General features: G+C 39.2%; 1 protein-coding gene across 1 annotated transcript; it reads left to right on the top strand.

Annotated features, from left to right (window-relative positions):
• The first annotated feature begins 11 nt into the window (after positions 1-11).
• On the top strand, positions 12-14,517 carry PPP6C (protein phosphatase 6 catalytic subunit). Its single transcript, XM_075184796.1, has 7 exons — positions 12-175; positions 8,690-8,785; positions 9,053-9,118; positions 9,641-9,782; positions 10,553-10,632; positions 11,350-11,559; positions 12,380-14,517. The coding sequence occupies exons 1-7, from the start codon at positions 101-103 to the stop codon at positions 12,626-12,628; spliced, it is 918 nt and encodes a 305-aa protein (XP_075040897.1). The 5' UTR covers positions 12-100; the 3' UTR covers positions 12,629-14,517.
• Positions 14,518-21,353: the final 6,836 nt, after the last annotated feature.

Below are 21,353 nucleotides of genomic sequence, written 5' to 3'. Positions count from 1 at the left end.
TTTCCGTCTCATTTAGCTCCAGGAAGTGAGGAGGGTGCTCCGGGCCGGAAGTGACGGTCTCCCGGTGCCTCCCGCCCTAACAGTCGCTACCCTACGCAAGATGGCGCCGCTGGACTTGGATAAGTACGTGGAAATCGCGAGGCAGTGCAAGTATTTACCCGAGAACGACCTGAAGGTGAGAGGGCGGCGGTGGGATCCGGTGTTACCGGGAACGGGTCACTCTGCGTTACGTCGTTGTCAGTAGATTAGATATAGTGAGGACCCGTCCTTATGTACGGTACTACACCCGTACAGCGTGCCTCTAATGACTGGAGATCGATCTTTCTCCAGTCACCTCTACTTACTCCACGCAGATGATCAGATCATGTGTATGTCATGTTGTATAATCACAAGATCCATCATATATAGGAGGTCTCCCAGAAAGAATGTATCATTGTGGGTAGATGGTAACAAATCAAATTTTCATTTGCTCATTTACAGTGCTTTTTGGTATTCATAAATACTATACTTCTAGGCCACATAAACATGGGAAGCGAAAGAGTTTCATACATTCAAATATTCTGGAGAGCATTCAGTGCTTTTTCTAAAGTGAAAATGGTCTGGTTTCTATAAACAACCCCCCTTATTTCCTTTGCACCCATTGTAAGAAATATATCATCTGTTCTTTGGTCTCTATTGCACTAGTGATTTTCTCTTAGTGTTATTGCTGGATCTTAAAATAAAACAAAAAAAGCCACACAAACAAGATTTATTTTTTTTACTGCAGAAAACTTTCTAACAGTGTAGTGAGTTCAGCGGTTTGTTCCCTCAGTTTGTCATGATACTGGTTTACATTCACCTTGAGTGGACAATGTATTATTTCTATTGAAATACTGTATACAGTTCCTAGTAATCGCATCTACAGTATTTCTTGTGTGATTGTCTGTTTATTTCAAGTGAGCAGTATTTGGCTAGAAACAACTCTGATTAAACATCAGAGGAGACTTATAAGACTTAATTAATACAGACTAATGCAAAGAAGCCAAAGTTTCTCCTTTAAAACTGGATTTCAACATAGGCTTGTATGACACTGCACTAATTGTTGTATTCTGAATTTGCTTTTAACTCTAGTAGTCTTATTTTCTATTGAAAAGGTATCTTTATATTGTATAAAGGTACAAAAAATAATACATTGCATTCAAGTGTACTGTGTTGCAATGCACAATACACTGAAACATAATCATTCATATTTGAGACTAATACTGTATTTTGCTCCATGTTCCATTTGGGTAAAGATTATATTCTTCAGGGTCTGCATCCTTTTTTTTTTTTTTTTTTTTTTATAAATCTCATGCATATTATTTGTAAAGTGCCACAGTGCTCCACAGCACCATACAGTAGAGAAAACAAGGTCATACATAAAACAGGGATATACATGGCATACAAAATAAATGCAGCCCTGAAAACAAAGGGTATGGAAGACCCTGCTCATTAGAGAGCTTTCATTCTAAGTGGAAGAGAGCACAGCTGAAGTAAGAGGAGTGAGTGTGGCATAGGCTGGAGATTGGGACAGCTGTGAGTGTGTATTAGTGTGAATAGTATTATCGGAGATAGGGTAAGCTCTAAAAAAACAAAAAAAAAATAAAATATGTTTTTTAGAGAACGTCTCAAGATTTGATGACTGTGGGAAAGCCTAATTTGGCATGGTAGGGAATTCTATAAGTGGGAAGCAGCACAGGAGAAGTCTTGTAGGTGGTGGTTACCAGTGACGAGACAAAGCACAAGTCAGAGGTAGAGCTAAGAGGGTAGGAGGGAGAGTATTTTGATATGAAATTTGTGCTCTATGATGGGCTGGTGTTGAGGGGTTTGTAGGTAAGGGTTAGTAATTTGAATTGGATTTTTGGAGTAAACAGAGCCAGTTTAGGAATTTGCAGAGGGGAAAACTCAGTCTTGCAGCAGCATTTAGGATGGATTAGTTTGGATATATGGGTGTAGGGAATGCCAGATAGCAGGAGGTTGCAGTAGCCAAGATGGAAGATAAAAGAATGGAGAAGAGTTAAGGTAGCATGTTGAGTAAGAAAAGGGTGTATTCTTTTTAAGGTGGAATCGGCAGGACTGAAGAGATTCTGGATGTGAGGAATAAAGCAGAGGGTGGAGTCAAGTATGACACCTAAGGTAGCGGGCTTGGGAGACTGAGAAGATTGGTGTAATTGACAGTGAGGGAGATTTGAGGGCAGGTGGTGATTCTGGAAGAAGGGAAGATAATGACCTCCGTTTTGGATATGTTGAGCTTTAGGTAGCGTTGGGATATCCATATGGAGGTAGCAGAAATACAGTTGGTTACACGAGAGTACAGAAGGAGAGAGGTAAGGGGAAGAGATACAGATTTGGGTATCGTCGGCGTAGAGGTGCTACTGGAGGCCGAATGAGCTAATTAGTGTTCCAAGAGAAGAGGTGTACAATTTAAAAAAAAAAAAAAAAGTAAAGGGCTAAGAACAGACCCCAACAGATAATGGGAGTGGAGGGGAGTATGTGCCAGAGGTAGAAAGGCTAAAGGAGCTGTTCTATAGGTAGGATGTGAACCAGGAAAGAACTGTCATGAAGGCCAATTGAGTGAAGGATGTATAGGAGAAGAGGATAATGAAGTGTCAAATGTAGCAGAGAAGTTTGAGAAATGACTGGGGGTGGGGGTAAATATATCAAGTTGTGGATTTAAAAAAAAAAATGGAGATGTTGCCTATAGCATCCAATAAGTTATTGGCTATCATTTTGTAGAATGTATTAAATAAATGATAACTAAAATCTGATTGGTTGCTATAGGCAACATCTCCACTTTTTTTAAACCCGCAGCTTGATAAATTTACTTTTTAAACTTTGCTGTAAAAATAGATCATGGATTACTTTGAGAGCAGTTTCATTGGAATGTTGGGGACAGAACATTGATTGCAGAGTCAACAATGAAGTGAGAGGAGTGAAAGTTAGACAGGCATTTCGCTCAAATAGTTTGGAGGTAAAGGGATGGAGAGAAATAGGGTGATAGTTTGAGTGAGAGGCTGGTTAGAAAGATGGTTTCTTTAGGATTGGTGAGATCTAAAAAAATATATTACATTGGTGGTTTCACTACAGCCCATTCTTACTGCATTGTCAAAGATGCTGATTGCTGTATATAGCTCCTGTTGCTAATCAAATTTTACCATTGGCATTCTCTCTTGATAATGATTGTTTAAAGGAAAATTATACTGTATATGTTAAACATAGGGATCATATCTTGCACTGCTTTGACAGTAAGTTAAATGTGAAAGTGCTAGGGGATTTTGAGTGTACATAGTGTTATGCTATGGTGCAATTTACTTGAAAAGAAGTTTCTTGCTACTTTACCAAGTATTGTGCCCCTTCCAACTTTGTCAAAATGTATCTACAGTTGTAAAAAGTGTTGCTAAATGTCATGTTTGAGAAAGTTAAGTGAAGATATTTGATTTTGTCTATTTCTTCACTATGGGTAAATTTAAGATTTGCAACATGTGTCCTGCATCTAATTGCGCTGATTTTGCATGCCTGTGTGGGCTTTAACTTGTCACAACATTGGTCCACAAAAGCAGAGTAAATGCATTGTGAGCCTGTACATGATGCAGCATATTTTTGAGCTGGGGCTAATGGCACACATTAGTGGAGGGGAGACCATGGTCTCTGGCATAACTACCTAGCTCCAAAGACTGTTATAATTGAGCATGACCATCCTAAATATGCCTGATGTGCAAGAAGATAGAATATTTGTTTATTAGCTGCAGGAGGTACCATCTGTTTGGAGCTGAAGATTGGCTGAAATGAGACTATGTAGTCTGGACCTTAGCCCTGCCATTCCTTGTGTAAGGATGCCAAATGCTGTGTACTCAACTTGTTTATACAGTGTTTTTAAAGTGCACAGGCAACTCATGTCTTGGCTGTAAATATTTAAGTAAATAGTTGTTGGGGAGGCCCAAATTCAGCACTTAATTTGGTTATTTTTCATATATTTGGTCAAATACCCATTATACCACTTTCATACTGCCGCCCCGGCAATATCCCGGGTTGTTAACCCGGGATATTGCCGGGGCACAGGGCAGTATAGATAAGAAGATTCCCAGGTCGGGCGGGTTCATACTGCACCTGCCTGACCCGGGTTTTAGAAAAAAAAAAGTGAAAAAAAAGATTTTAATTACTAAAAAATACAAAACAAATGTTTACTTAACTTATTGTCAGCCAGCGGTGTCTCCGGTGCGTTGCCGGCTGTCAGGGGGACCTCTGGGTACTAAAATGACGTCATTTCTAATGGACTAGAAATGACGTCATTTTAGTACCCAGAGGTCCCCCTGACAGCCGGCAACGCACCGGAGACACCGCTGGCTGAAAATAAGTTAAGTAAACATTTGTTTTGTATTTTTTAGTAATTAAAAATTATTATTTTTTTTACAGTATGAATGGTGAGACCCAGGTGATACACGGGTTGCACCATTCATACTGCAGGCTAACGGGGTCCAACCCGGGAATTACCCCTCGCAAAATCCCGGGTCTAAGTCCCGGGATTTTAGACCCGGGATTTTGTGGTTGGACTATTCATACTGCACCAAGACCCGGGTTTTTCAGCGTGCCTCTGCAAAAACCCAGGTTTTTGGTGCAGTATGAATGGGGTATTACTTGATATATTATGGCTGCAGGTGTTTAGGAACTATACACTGAATAGGTGCCACATAGATTGTATGGTTTGTATAGATGTCTGCTATGACACCAGCGATCTAGGAGTTAATCAGATGGTCACTCTTGGCAATGAAATGGTGTACATTTTTGTATTACTTGAAAATGCTCTGTTTGTTTAAAGGTATTATGCAAATGTGATGTACTTAGGATTGGTCCTAAGTGGGTCTGAATTTAGCCATGTATAAGTTAGAACAGTCCATGAAAGCATGCATTCTGACACTAGAAGTGGTAATATAACTTGGAACTTGGCAGTCTGGTGTTTGTGGATACAGGGGCAGATCACCTATACGGGAAAGCCCCTCTGTATCAAGGCAGAATGGAATTCCTTGTGCAGGCAGTGACCGGACCAGGAATTCTGATAAAGAATCATTTGCTGCCTGCTCAGTCCCTCTCGTACACCAGGTAGCATTGACTATTCATTGGTCAGCACCAGAAGTTGTTGGTTTTTTGTTTTTTTTTGTGGGGGGGTTCTTTCGAGCAAACTTATGGGGTGAGCTACTGGGACTTGGCAAACATATGTGCAGGCCACTAAACATCCTTTGGCCACTCCTGATTTTTGAATTTTCAAACTTTCCATACAAGTGTCCCCTCACAAACGAGTTACCATGATTTGTAGGACGAGATACTCAGCCATTTACTGAAGTAGCAGCACAGGCAGACTTCAAGGGGTGCAGATTTTAATGGTTTACAATTTAGTATGACATGAAGTAACATTGATAGTTTTATCCCATTTGGACTAATATTATAACAGGATCAATGCAATATTAGCAATTGTCATATAATACTGATGGAGTAAAAATATTTGCATGAGTCACCTACTCTTGCAAAAATGTTAGTCACAGAAAAAAAGGCACCCCAAAAATCCAGGTTCCTCCAGCCCTTAATTGTCTTAACCTCCTCTTAGATTCCTTTTTGCCAAACTAAGAATTTGTGTATGATGTGTAGAGCTGGTGTATCATACAGCGGGACAAAAAATTAAGCTAAAACATACATCTTTGTGGTTTGTTGCTCGAACTACCGTTTTTTTGTAAAAAGTACACACATTTGTTGTTCCTGTACCGGAGGGAAGGTGTAGATCAGGCCTGTCCAACCTGCGGCCCTCCAGATGTTGTGAAACTACAAGCCCCCGCATGCTTTGCCAGTAGACAACCTGTTGATAGATGGAAGGGCATGCTGGGACTTGTAGTTTCACAACATCTGGAGGGCCGCAGGTTGGACAGGCCTGGTGTAGATGTTGAGCCACATACACTGTATGGACAAAAGTATTCAGACACATGACCATTACACCAACTGGGACTGTAATGACGTATTCAAATACATATACTTTATTATCTCTGCAAAAGGGGGACCAACTTCATATTTAGCTTCCACTTTTCTTGGAAGGCTTTCCACAAGATGTTGGGAGTGTTTCTGTGGGAATTTGTGACCATTCCTTCTGTAGAACATTCATGAGGTCAGGCACTGATGTTGGAGGAGAAGGCCTGAGTCACTATCTCCATTGCAGTTCATTCCAAAGGTTTCCGATGGGGTTGAGGTCAGTCAACAGTCAAGTTCTTCCACACCAAACTCCTCAAACCATGTCTTTGTAGTTCTTGCTTTGTGCATTGGGGCACAGACATGTTGGCATAGAAAAGGGCCTTCCCCAAACTGTGGCTACAAAGTTGGGAGCATAGCATTATCCAAAATGACTTGGTATGCTGAAGTATTAAGATTGCCCTTCACTGGAGATAAGGGGCCAAACCCTGAAAAACAGCCCCATACCATTATCCCTCCTCCACCAAAGTTCACAGTTGGCATAATGCAGTCCAGTTGGCATAATGCAGTCCGGCATCCTCCAAACCCAGACTCGCCCATCTGACTGCCAAACAGAGAAGCGTGATTCGACACTCCAAAGAACACATTTTCATTGGTCCACAGTCCAGTGTCGATGTGCTTTACACCACTCTATCCGACACTTGGCATTGGTCTTGGTGATGTGAGGCTTGCATGAAGCTGCTCTGTCATGGAAACCCATTCCATTAAGCTCCCACCGCACAGTTTTTGTGCTGACATTAATGCCAGTGGAAGTTCGGATCTCTTCAGCTTTGTAATCAGCAGAGTGTTGGTGACTTTTATGCACCATGCGTGCGTATTAACAGTAGTTGACCCTGCTCTGTGATTTTACTTTGTTTTCCCACTTCGTAGCTGAGCTGTTCCTAAACGCTTCCATTTTCTAATAATATCACTTACAGTTTACCATGGAATATCCAGCAGGGATATAATTTCACGAACTCTCTTATTACAAAGGTGGCATCCTATCACAGTCCACGCTTGAAGTCACTGAGCTCTTCAGAACGACCCATTTTTATCACAAATGTTTGCAAATGGAGACTGCGGCTAGGTGCTTAGTTTTATACACCTCTGGCAATGGGTCTGATTGAAGCACTTCAATTCAATAATTAAAAGGTGTGGCCAAATACTGTTGTCCATATAGTGTATATGGGATTTTTGTAGTTATGTGACAGTATAGAAAGTGTGTTGGGATGTTTGTGTGTTTTTTAATTTTGTTCCCTGTATAATGGCCATAACCTAAATATTCTAATTTTCTACTAAAGGAAAGCTCTATATATCCTGAGAAATAATAAAATTTGCTTGTGCGGACTTAGGATGCCCTGTTTAGTTTAAAGATTTGGTTTGGTAATAAAGGGGTGAAAACCCTGCTGTCTTCAAGTGGATAATCATCCATTAAGTAATTCACCACAATTAACTACGGTATTTAAGTGGGCAGTTTAAAAGAGCATTTTGTACTGCATGGAAGGGACCAAGCAATATCTATTGAGACAATGAAGTGGAAATTTTACTTGGTGTGTGGTCCTGGTGAGCGATTGGGGACAAGCATTGCTTCTTGTTGAAGGGTGGCGTTTTGTGTCTTTGATTAAGAGGTGACTACACTGCAATTAATACTTGGGATTTCAATGTGACCTAGAGGTATATTTACTAAACTGTACTAAATTATAGCACATTCTACAAAATGACAGAATCTAATTGGTTGCTATAGGCAACATCTCCACTTTTTCAAATCCGCAGTTTAGTAAATATACCCCCTAGTGTCAGAAAGCGGGTTTGAGCTGAACAGAGAATAAATAGAACATTCCCAGTAACCTTGTAAATAATTTACAGTTCAGTGCTCAAACTTTATCCCTGCCAAAAGGGGGAGAGGTATGGGGGACTTTACAAAAGATAAGTAGCATAGAACCTTATACATAAATTAAAAAATATATAATATAAATTATATTTATTACTTTTGCAATTTGTTTGCTCCAAATAAATCGATAGTTTAGCATAAAATTTGCCCATCTTAAAGTCAATGTATACCTTTTTTAAATAAACACATAAAGCATCACCACAGGGTTCCTACACCGTTATGCTTTATTCTGTAACGGTCAGTTTTCCAGGGCTTGCCACGTTGAGAACTTTGACGGTATCCAGCGATCTGTACAAATACATCATTAATGTTGATGTTGCTGTTGCAGTGTTTGGAAACTTTTACACTAATTTGTTGTATGTTGTACAACATTTCCATAGTTTCAAGCTTAGCAGGACTGGCTGTTACATGCACTTGGGAACCATTTGGTTATACTATTGGTATCAAAGGTGTGTTTCATTAATATCTATATATGTGTGTGTGTGTATATCAAGATTTTAGTTGCAGCTTTTAAATGCTAATAAATGTAGCAGTTGAAAATGTTGTTGTGTGAGTACTTTACTCGGCAGCAGAACTGATCTTTCAGACCTCAGATTGTAGGTTAAACCACAATTTTTACATGTGGTCAGGGTTTAAAGAAAGGCAAACTGAAATGGGATAAAGTAAACCAGATTTCTGGCACTTCTTTTTATGCATTCATATTTAAGCTTGTAATATTTCATATAAAATACTTGTATATGGAAAAAAATAATTATAAACTTTCCTTCCTCCTTCCCTCTCTTTTCTTTAAAGCGTTTATGTGATTATGTGTGTGATCTGCTCCTGGAAGAATCAAATGTCCAGCCGGTGTCTACGCCAGTCACTGTTTGTGGAGATATACACGGACAGGTAAATGACTGCACTTTTCATCAGAGCTCATGCTTTATATCAATGATTACCAACCTTGATGTCACGTGATTCATATATTCACACCCATGTTCGTACTGTAATAAACAGATTCTTTAACAAATTAGTATACTTGAAAACCAAATTGAAATATAGCCAATTTGTACCACGTGCAATTAATATACACATGTCTGCAATTGGTGTTACTTTATTTATTTTATTATGATTTGCATATTTGCAGACCCCAGTAAATGATAATTTGCCTTTCAGTTTTATGATCTGTGTGAACTCTTCAGGACTGGAGGACAAGTGCCTGACACAAACTATATATTTATGGTAAGTGGCAATGTTTATTTTTGGGGTATACTGTTCACCACTTACAACCTCATGGTTCTCGGTGCTGAAGGAGAAAGAAACACATGGTGTTGCTGTGGTTACAATTTTATGTGAACTGTAGCAGAGTTGGGGAAGAATTGCAGACTTCAGCTGTTAAATCTATACCTTGTACAATGCACACTAAAATATAAACCTTTCAAAACTCTCTTAAATGAAGGATATGACTGGCTTTGCAGAGTTGGTTTTGTATCTGTTTTTAAGATACGTTACACTTGTGGCTGTATATTTTACATAGGGTCGCTCTTTGAGTGCTAATTAAATGTGAGGGCTTTCAGTTAGGGCAATATATCATTATTGGAGGCGATATTGATGGCCATATTATTGGGCTTCAAGGAAATGGAAATATGATGAGTGGTTAGCTCTCTAAATCGTTTCACCCACTTTTTTTTTATTTACCTACTAAAGATGAAATAAGTCGGTGTGTTTTAAATGAATTCCATCTTGTTAATTCTTCTTTTTCAGGGAGACTTTGTAGACAGAGGGTATTACAGCCTGGAGACATTCACTTACCTCCTTGCTTTGAAAGCCAAGTGGCCAGACCGTATTACACTGCTGAGAGGCAATCACGAAAGTAGACAAATCACACAAGTATATGGATTCTATGGTAAGTTCCATTTAGTTTATGTAAACTGATATTAGAAATGGCTGTGTGGCACACCAGCATTTTTGTTATATTTTTTTTTTTCTTTAGTGGAGTTGTGGCTATGTTGTATTAAACTGCACAATTGACAGTCTGTCATTCGCTTGAATAATACAAAATAAGAATTGTGTTTTCAGTATAAACTTTGCTTGGTTTTTGCCCTAGGGTGTAAAGGGCTCTCTGTAAAAATATTTTTTATAATAAACTGTAGAGCATTGTACTGTAATGAGTGCAAAAAAGCAAAATTCCTAGCTTAATGTTTATATTTTATTTTTTTTTATAGATTTTTTTTTAGTGTGTTTTATTTGAATTAAAATTATTTTTTTTAATTTAAGTAACTGCTTCAGTTATTTAATTTCCAAGTGTATATATATTTTTCTGAAACTTTTAGAACGGGAGTTTTCTGGATAATGAGTTTTTCTGTAACTTGGAGAGCAACATGCATAAATGAAGACATTTAAGAATGACCCTCATTTTTCACCCAAACTGCCCCGGACATTCCCTCTCCTTGCTAAATTATTTAGCAGAGCTCCTCCTAGTAACTGTATAAGAAACACTCGATGTCTTTGTATGTCTGGGTTTGCCAAAATTGCATAACAGCTGCTACAATTTATAAATGTACATGAAGACCATGCATATGTTTTTGTTTGTAGTTATTGCTTTAAAAAAAAGTCACTTTAATCTGTAACAAGACATCACACGCAAATAAATGTTTTTTGTTTTTTTTTCTCAAGACGAGTGCCAAACAAAATATGGAAATGCCAATGCATGGCGGTACTGTACCAAGGTGTTTGATATGCTGACAGTAGCAGCTGTAAGTAACTGCTTTTTCACCTTTTCCTATATTTTTGTTCCATTGCTGAAGGCGCAGTGTCCTGTACTAGTAAAACGCCTTCACAGTTTGTGTCGATAAGTTATTATTGCCGCTTATTACAGAAGCATAACCTATGTTATTGACTGCACACCCTTCAGATGTCCCTTTACCAACTCTTTTCAATTTACACCACTTCACCTAAAGGGTAATCCAGCACAACCCATGAAGAACTCTGTACATGTTCCTTATAGCTTTTACTGTGTCAAAGGATTTGTACAGTTTTAGCAACAGCTAAATAAATAAACCTCCACTAATAGAAATGTAATTGCCTACCTTACTCCTATAGATATTAAGCACTGACTGCACTTTTATTGTTGGTACTGGTTGCCAATAACAACCATAGATGGCTTTGACAGTTTGCCTCATCTCCAGACAGGAGAGGGGTACACTCCACCCCTCCTCGCAGCAGTGTAATGCTAATTGCCAGTTATACTCACAGTGCTATGTCTCTCTTGGAAGGTAGTGTGGCCAGTTTGGAAATTGATCTTTCATCTGCAGTTATGACTGGCAGCAATCATTAGAAAGTACATATTTTGTTTTATTCTACAATTGTTTTATTAGCAAGGATTCCCAATTTAGGTTTAGCTTGTGGACTTTTTTACTTTTTTGGTTCATCGCCATATGTTTCTTTATGCACTCCTTGTTCTGTCTCTGCAGTTGATAGATGAACAAATTCTCTGTGTACATGGTGGCTTGTCTCCCGACATAAAGACCCTGGATCAGATCCGGACCATTGAACGCAATCAAGAAATCCCTCACAAAGGAGCCTTCTGTGACTTGGTGTGGTCAGACCCAGAAGATGTGGACACTTGGGCTATAAGCCCTCGAGGGGCAGGCTGGCTGTTTGGAGCCAAGGTCACAAACGAGGCAAGTCTTACTATCTGTGCTCTGATGACCTGATCGTTCAGGCTTCAGTGTGCTAATCTGGAAACTGGTCAGCAGACAATGGGGTAGATTCAATTAGCCGCGTTGTTCTTAATTTAATGGTAATAATGCACGGGCATTATTACTATTAAATTAAACGGCAAGGCAGAGCTTGTCAGTTGATTGCAATGTTGGCCTTGCTCCTTAGTGTGAATGAACCAGTCTACAGCATGTAGTAATATATATGATGTAAGACGGGGGCACCACCTTCCCAAGCAATGTCTGACTGGTTTGACTATGCAGGGACACATCCGTTATATCAGGTTAATATACTTAGCTCCTAAATACACAGGCGTTCATGTTGTCCAAAAGTGTCTGTTTGGTAACCATGGGTCATGTTTCTTTAACTCAATAGTTATTTCAATGCTGTAAGGTATTGATTGATGAATGAAGTCTGATATTTGCATTCAGTTGTCCCATTAAACTAAATATGGGATACATGCTGTTTGAATGTATTGTTTAAGGGTTTTAACCTCTAATCCAATTTATTTTTACAGTTTAAATGTATAATGTAGATATTGCATCAGTACTTAGTTGGTGCTGCCTAAGCCTAAAAGCAGAGCATATATACTGGCCCCCGTACACTACTGCTCTGTGCAGGTGTCCTATATGGGAAATACAGCCTTGGTGGTCGCCCTTGTATGCTGACTAGCAATCATATTTTATAATTGTGTATATGTATGTATAATTAACAAATTAATTTCCTTTTTTAAAGTTTATGCTTTTTTTTTTTTTTTTTTTTTTTGTTGCTTCTCCCCTGCAGTTTGTGCACATAAACAACCTGAAGCTGATTTGCCGAGCTCACCAGCTAGTACATGAGGGCTACAAGTTTATGTTTGATGAAAAGCTTGTAACCGTCTGGTCTGCTCCAAACTACTGCTACCGCTGCGGCAATATCGCCTCCATTATGGTTTTCAAGGATGTGAACACTCGAGAGCCAAAACTATTTCGTGCTGTCCCAGATTCAGAGCGGGTTATTCCACCCAGGACCACCACACCGTACTTCCTCTGAAGTCTCCCCACTTTTTTTGTTTTTTTTTGTATTGTGCTGGAATTTTTATTTTTTTTGTTTGTTTTAAGCACTTTGCTGCTGAAATGCTGCATCTTGCCTTTATTCTTTTAAATTATCAAACCTATATTGTTTATATTTCTATACTTGTTCTCTAAGAGGCATATGAAATGATTACTATGAGTACTACAATGATTACTGCAACAAAGGTGTTTTTTTTTTTTTTTTGTTTTTTTTTCTTGTTTTTTTTGTTTGTTTGTTTTCCCCTATTCTCTCCTTCTAGATGTGGGGTAGGGGACAGATTAAACAACAAGGGGTGGGAGGTTGTTTAGGACAAAATACTGGTACTGTAGGCTATAACGCTTGGCAGAATCCATAAAAACTGAATTAATTGTTGCCAGAATGTTTAAGCATAAAATGTCGTATTTTTTTTTTTCTTTTTAGCTGGGTATTGTCATAATTTCTGCCACTAAAGGTGTTTTTTTTTTTTTTTTGTTATATATTTTGCTTTTAAGAATATTAATTCCTTGCTTGATGGGCTTCTCCTGGTGTTAATCATTGGCAATTGTTCACAATGCACATGTATAAATTCCCATACAGTAAATGAGCTTTAAATATTTAAAGATATTTATTTACTATTCTTAACAGAGTTAAAGTATTCATCTTCTATTTACCTCTCAATCTGCTTTGTGTGGCTACATACTTTGAGCTGAGAAGGAATCATCTCTGAGCACTCAAGATAGTAGTCTCCAAAATATTTTTAAACATGTATTCAACAATATTTCCAATATTGGCTATATGAACAGTGTATAGGCTTTAGGACCTATTTTCATCTGGCTGCGCCCTTCTGTATACATGGATTGCTCACTCTGGCATTTTTTTTTTTAAGTTGTAGCACTAGTGTTTAGGAATTACAATATTTTTTTTTTAAAAGTGGGGCTAGCAAAGATTCAGGTCTTTGTCTTTTTCACAGGTTTAACAAAGTGATGAAATGTTGGTAATCTGACCCACATTTAATAAATATGGATTTTTAACTCATAGAGCTGCTAATTGGATACTTGTAACATGAATTTACTCGCTAATCTCGAGCGACCAGAAGCTACAAAATAAAAATATGGTTTGACAACTATAACTCAATCTTAGGGTGTCCTTCGAATGCTTAAACGTTCCAATTATATGCGCAGTCTGGAAAGTCTAGTATAAATACATCTCCCCTATTAAATAATGCCTGATATCTTTACTTCCAGAATTTGTAGGTATGCCAAAATGTTACAAGTGGTTTCTCCAATAAAGCGGTATTACCATTCGCTCCCATTTTGAGATAAAGCTCCTGCCTTTTAAGGCTTTTTGGCAATAATATATATATTTTTATTTTTTTACACCATATGCCTGGGTTTTTAGTACCCGCAAAGTAAGGTCAGAGTGAGGAAGTTGGTAGATACCAGAGAATGTAGCCTATCCGTTTACTTGGATCCAGTGAAGTTACTGGGATGGAGTATGAATGTGATGGGCTACGGTCTCCTAAATATTTGTTCAGCTTTTTAAATGGCTGCCCCCCCCCCCCCCCCCACTGTCAGGAACGCTTAAGATGAAAATACTTAAACATATTTAAAACATAAAATTGATGATACAAAGTTTATAACTGTTTTCTTTTGCTTTACCATATTAATCATAGAGAACCACATGTATAACCCACTCGATCTGCTCTCGCGCCCCCCCCCCCCCCCCCACTTTATTTTATCCTACAGTAGGACAAGAAATGTTTCAGCAGCAAAGTTATTACAGGACTGATTGTAAATGCCTTGTGTTGTGTGCAAAAAAGTAATTCACCCTTCATCAGATATGTTTTAAAGCATATATATACATGATAAAATAAAGCATTGTCAAGGGCTGCTTTGTTTTTTTTTTTTTTGTTTTTTTTTTTGTTTTTTTTAATAGAGAATTTATTGAAAATGCAGCTTTTGGACTTTGTACATTTTAAAATAATTGTACTTATATTAGGTTATTTTCCCTTCCAGATATCTTGTATTTTAATAAAGTAACCATAAAAGCCACATAGAGGTTAAATATTGGAAATAAAATGCATTGGTCTGTAATCTTTTTTTGTGTTTATAAGTTGACCACTTCACAATGGGTGACTTTGTGTTGAATAAACACAGACTTTTAAATGGATGATGCTTTACATATTCAATTGTATCTGTTTTTTTCCCGGATAGTGTGCGGTAGCCAGGATGGTGTGAATATACTAGGCTGTGTCCCAGTTTAGATTAAAATGCCTAACAAGAGTTTCTTCAAGAAAAATCTAAACCGCAAAGTTATTTTTATTGATCATAAATATAGTATTGCACATTTCGATTGAATGATTTTCCACAAAATATCGTCCAACAAGAACTTAATTTACACGAACCTGAACATGTAAATAGAACAAGCCAATACCCACTGTGCAATATGTTGGCAATACAATATGGAAACAAGAGTATGCATTTGTACTCTCCAACTATTTACATTACTGGAGTGCCTCTTTGCTTTCTACCAGTGGAGACAGCAGTCTTCTGAGTGGAGCCAATATTCATGATAATGTTGCCAATTACTACACTAGGCTCTATTTGCATGCACAAGGCACAAATCTGCTTCTGTCCGCAAGATGTCTGTAGGCAGCAAGTAAACTTCCTTTCCCAACTCCATGGCAGCCCTTAAAATGGGTTAATACCCTCATCAGCTTAGTGTAGACAGGAAGAAGTTTGCCCTACCTGGCCCCTATATAAGACAGCACCTCCTCTTCCTCAGTGTCTTTTTCTTTCTGTCTCGGTATGTGTATGACAGGGCAGTGTAGTGTTGAGTTTTTTGTTTATTGGCTTTTCCAAGAGGGCTTGCCTCCGGTTTCTGGCTTTCCTCAGAAGGCTGCTGTCGCACAGTTCAGCGGGGACGGGACGGGACAGGACCGGACCGTTCCCTGCAGCGTGGGCTGTCTGGGGATCGTGGAACTCTGCCTCAAGGATGGGGAGACGCACAGAGGACTGGCAGCACTGACTCTGTTTATCATTCCACCTGTCAGGAGGAAGACTGGTGGAAATATTTATCCTGCTATGGACACACTCTGATGTCAGGGCAGGCACCTGTCTTAAGCAACTGACGCCCGTTATGAGACTATTTTGAAATTATGGCATCTAAGCTCACCCCTAAAAAGGCTGAAGAAAGGTGGATCATTGCATTCTGTTATTGATCAAAGGGTCATCTAAGAAGAACCCAGGACATTTAACCTTAAAGCTGTGAATGACCTAAAACATTAATGGAATCTTGGGGCTTCATATACTGGTTCCGTTCTCTCTCCAAGATTCGCTTTGTGAAGGGCATACGTGTAAAAGCAGAATGTTCTAAGTACACAGGGTTATTAATCACCTCATTAATGAGAAATGGGAACCGACCTAATCACAAGGCACTTCATCATATGTATCCTTTTCAGGCTAAAGAGGCTACAAGGTGGTATTCAGTGTCTAAAATTCATGCTGTTCTAGCCAGTCTTTCATCCAGAACCACTATTCCAATAGAGGATGCAGGGCTGTTAAAAGTTCCTATGGATCGGAAAATGGAAGGCTCTTTCAAGGAACTTTATATTCTATCTGTTACCATGCTCAAGTCTGGTGTGGCTGTTGTTTCTATTTCCAGGGCACTCGAGAGTATTGGCTGAAACTGTCCAAGACACAATTAAAAGACTAGCTATTCAAAAGCATTGATGTCATGAGAGAAGGGATTTCCTATGTAAAGCTCCACTAGATACGATTACTCATGCCAGAAACATGGTTTCAGCTGTGGTCACTAAGAGTTTTCTGGCTGTGAATGGCCCACAATCAAAGAATCATTTGGTCATGCTTCCTTTTTGAAGGCACTTTCCTCTTAGGGCAGCAGTTCCCAAAGTGTGCACCGTGGCTCCCTGGGGTGCCGTGGAGCACAGAGTGCCAGAGTGAGATGCCGAAAGGGGGGGGGGGGGGGACAGAGTGTGAGATGGCGAACGGGGACACAGTGATTTCATGAAGGGAATACAGAGTGATATGGTGAAGGGGCCTAATTATATCTTACGTTATTTTGACCCAACTATTTAAAAAACAGGACTACCCAGTAATTATTTTAGCATAGGGGTGCCTTGGGAAAACTATGGTGACCCTAAGGGTGCCTCAAACTCAGAAAGTTTGGGAACCACTGTCTTCGGGGATATAATTGATTCGGTGATTCAAAAGATTACTGGGGGAAAATCTTATTTATCTTGTGAACAAAGAACAAAAGGTTTCCCTTTCTCTCAACAGTGCTTCATGGAAGCACGGCACTCTTGGCCTGCAGACTAGTATTCTAGGCAGTATGGTGCCAGTACTTCTAGACAACCTTTCTGTGGTTTTAGGAGTAAGGAACAATTGCTCTCTCCCGGCTTAAACGCCAATGATTTCTGTGGGTTGCAGAATTTCAAATAAAACAGAGGTTATACTTGCCACTCAAGATAATATGGAACTGGTGGAGTCTATTCTCCAAGCAAGGACCCATCATCCGAGGTGCTAATTTCACGTAGTTGCTCTCAAGAAAAGAGGAGATGTTCTCTGGCTCCCAATGGGAAAGATGGAATATCAGGAACCTTCAGCTGGGTCTGCCTACATGAATACAGAGAAAAAAAAAAGCTGCACAGAGACATTCTGGAGATTAGGATAGAAGATCCATCCAGAGGAACTGTCATTGCACAAAAAAGTTATGGAAATCCCTGCCTGGAATTCCCTAAATTGGTTGATCAGTGACAACTCTGAACACCAAAGCTGGTCACCCATGTTTTGCAATAGCTTAAGAAGTGATCTAAGAATCACCTTGGTTTCAGACACATGAGATGTACCGCACTGGTGTCCAGATCTGCATTAAAATCTGGACGTCCTCTCATTAATGATGTAGAGATTGAGTGATCACAATTGACGTACAACGGTGTCTTTGACTAGTCTTTCTTCAAGCTAGAAAACAAAACTCAACTCTTTGTATTATAGGACTGGGTAGATATTCATTCTGTGGTGCAAGTCCACATTGTAGGATCCTACTGCTACTATTCTGCACATTCTTGATTTTTCTTCATGGTGGCTTCAGCAAGGGCCTTGCCCTCCTCACTCTAAAGGTTATTGTATCTGTGCTTAGTGTGTTTCTGGACCCTAGATTAGCCTTGGAAGATCTAATTTTTCCAAGCAGTAAATAGAATTAGTCCTCAAATTAAATTTTTTGTGGCACCTTGGGATCTTGGACCTTGGAATCAAATGTCCTGGATGTCAATTTCGATTCCATTTGAGCCTTTACATGAGCTTATCAGAAGTGTCTCACACTTAAGGTTCTGTAAGAAGCAATTTCTGAATTTTGATATGAACTAATTCTACTTTCCTACCAAAGGTAGTTTCCATGTTTCATATAAATCCGGAGATCATACGTCCATCTCTCTGCCCACACCCAACTAACAAGGAGCAAAGATTACATACACTGGATTTTGTCAGGACAATTTTGGTTTATTTCTCCAGAACGAAGCAATTGGACAAAAAATGCACAGATTGCACTCACAAAGTTGAAGTATAGGAGCTCCTGATGAAGTCTTTGAGAACGGAGACGAAATGCGTTGAGCTGCTTATGGACACAAGTCCTTGGACACACAGATAAGCATTTTATATACTTCAACTTTGTGAGTGCAATCTGTGCATTACATATTACACTATATTCTCATTTATTATTCCTTCCTACCACTGTCTATGGAAGTGACTATTCAAGGGGAGGCATCTTGAATTTAAAGAAGATATTCAGGATGTTTCATTGATATGCTGGTGATTATTCTGAATCTGGTACGCATATTTTTTATCTGAGTGCTTGGGAAACATGATATGATGCTCTCTTTCCCTCTATAAGTTTTGTACAATGGTACTACTGCACCTCTGGCCTCACTGAGTGGTGACTTTATGTGGAAGGACTGCTTTTTGTATCACTGGCTTCATATTTATCCCCACGAGGTGTATCAGAGGAGGTATTGAAATACTACACTATTACCGGTTTTCTCTGCATTATTTCTATGTGTTTGGTGAGATCCAGAGGAACATCTTCATAAATGCAAGGATCCACCATCTAACAAGGCTATTGACAAGTCTTCTTTGGTATGCATATTATTCCACTTTAGGTTCTATTACACCTTTAATATTACACTATGAGGCGCCTTGTTTTTGCTTTATTTTAGAAAAAAAACTCTTCCGGACCAACCATCTGGTATCTTGCTAATCGGCTGCCGCTCGTATACGAGAGAAGTGTTTTTAAAAAATGAATGTGTATATTTAATACACCTTTCATCATCATCATCATTTATTTATATAGCGCCACTAATTCCGCAGCGCTGTACAGAGAACTCACTCACATCAGTCCCTGCCCCATTGGAGCTTACAGTCTAAATTTCCTAATACACATACACACACACATACACAGACAGACAGACATAGAGAGAGGCTATGGTCAATTTGATAGCAGCCAATTAACCTACTAGTATGCTTTTGGAGTGTGGGAGGAAATCGGAGCACCCGGAGGAAACCCACGCAAACACGGGGAGCACATACAAACTCCACACAGATAAGGTCATGGTCGGGAATTGAACTCATGACCCTAGTGCTGTGAGGCAGAAGTGCTAGCCACTTAGCCACCGTGCTGCGTTGCACCTTTGTAATATGTATATCATCGTTGTTGCTAGCGCCATCTATATCTCTTTTTTCTGTATATAATATATGTATAGCGAGAAAAGGCAGAAGTTCCAAGATGTTCCCATCTCAGCAGCCACAAAAGGTGTGTGTCTGTTAGTGAACAGTTCACCCCCCAAAAGGTGGGCAGTGCCAGTACAGGGTATGATTGTAATTAAAGGATGTTAATCACAAAAGACCACTGTACTGGGAGGGAAACCTAGCCAATGGTCTGTGCAGGTCATATGTCAAAGGTAGACAAACTGGTTTTGCTGAACAGAATTCTAATGCAGACGGGGTCTTCTCTTCAGATGCCAAAACTCTTCAGTTGCTCATCATCGCCCCCAACTTGACTATTGCAACTTCCTGCTATCTGGCATTCCCTTCACTTCTCATCTTCCCCTCTCCTGGTATCACATCTGCTGCTTAACTTTGCAGATATTTACACTGGCTCCCTGTGTCCGCAAGAATCCAATTTCCAATCCAGTTACTTATCCTTCCCTCGAAAAAAAAAACAACTGCACCTCTTCATACATCTCAAATCTCATATCAAAATACTCTTTTGCCCTTTTAGGTTTGTGTCTGTCCTGCGTCTTACCTCATCTCAGGTAACCACCTTTCTCTCCTGCCAATAAGACTTGTGTCCCGGTACAAACTTATGTAATTCCCTACAGACTATCCCACAGCCTTCAAATCTTTAAATGCAATCTGAAAACCTCTCTTTATTAGAGTTTACTCTACTCCAACATACATTACCCACTCAAAAACACCCTCACAACTATCCCAAACACAACACTGTGCCACACTCTCTCCTCTTGTTCCAGATGTGCCCTCTTCCAATTAGATTTTAAGCTCTCTCATGAGCAGAGCTCTCCCCCTACCTTTTGTGGTCACATCTGCATTTATTTTGGCTACCTTGTATGTCCCTGTTTTATGCATGTCTACTTTTCCCTACTGGCTGGCGATGTGGAACACTGTGGAGCCTAACAAATCAAGGATCATAATAAAATTAAATCAAAATACTTTGGCTGCATTTTGACTTGCTGCCAATGTCACATACTTAACTGTGGAGCATTTAGACTCAGCCTTGATCGAGGGGAGAATCAATTTGGGGGAGGGGTGTTTATCATGAAATTTTGGATACTCAATTTTGCACTGTCAAATCAGGGGTGGGGTCAATTCAAGAGGGTCATACATGGTCTGAATTATATAGAAATGCAGACTTTGCCTTATGGGATCAGGCGCTCCTCAGATCGCAGTCATGTAGAGAAACTCTTGGGTTCTACTGGATTGAAAATGCTATGCGATGCTTTAAAGTCATATGCTCGAGGCACTTTTTTTTTCAATTGGAGCTCAGGCATTCTTAGTGTGCCCTGAACAAGGCCAAAATACATTACATATTTGATCCAAAAGATTCTAATGACAGAACTTGGGCAATGATATAATTTGAAATTAGTGGCACGTACAATAAAATATTATTGCACCAATTCCAATGCATTTCAGTTTTTTAATAAAGATGTCAAACTGTTGGCATATTTAGCAATTTACCCACTTGTAGTATCTCTAGAATCTTGATCAGTCCTGATACATGGGATGAAAACAAGCTTTCTTCAAATATTATTGGGAGCTAAATGATACCACGGCAATATATTCAAACGATGTATTTGTTTTGTATTTAGGGGAAATGTATCATTTTTACTGCAAGCATTTTAAGCATATATCACTAGGCAATCATCTCATCGTGAATCAGTTGATTAATATATAATATTTACAGTAGAGGTATCTAGCTTGAATCATACCATCTCTGGCAATTGGTATAACGCATAGCGGGATAAAAATGGAAACTGGGTTTGGGGGTTTATTGTGGCATCTAACATTGCAGATATCGTGAACAACAGCAAGGAGCATTTAAAAGGGGGTGATAATTGAGACACACTTGAAGGGGCAAGAAACAAGTTCTCATGCACAGATGCAGGAGGTGTTAACAGCGGTGAGACAGCAAGAGAAAA

Source organism: Mixophyes fleayi, chromosome 9 (assembly GCF_038048845.1).
Source record: "Mixophyes fleayi isolate aMixFle1 chromosome 9, aMixFle1.hap1, whole genome shotgun sequence".
Classification (NCBI taxonomy): Eukaryota; Metazoa; Chordata; class Amphibia; order Anura; family Limnodynastidae; genus Mixophyes; species Mixophyes fleayi.
This window is presented reverse-complemented; position numbering and strand designations above follow the sequence as displayed.

Excerpts from the sequence above, each read along its gene's own strand:
- PPP6C (XM_075184796.1), top strand. The coding sequence starts at position 101 with ATGGCGCCGCTGGACTTGGATAAGTACGTGGAAATCGCGAGGCAGTGC. Across the intron at positions 176-8,689 it reads TACCCGAGAACGACCTGAAG|CGTTTATGTGATTATGTGTG; the intron begins GTGAGAGGGCGG and ends TTTTCTTTAAAG. Across the intron at positions 10,633-11,349 it reads ATATGCTGACAGTAGCAGCT|TTGATAGATGAACAAATTCT; the intron begins GTAAGTAACTGC and ends CTGTCTCTGCAG.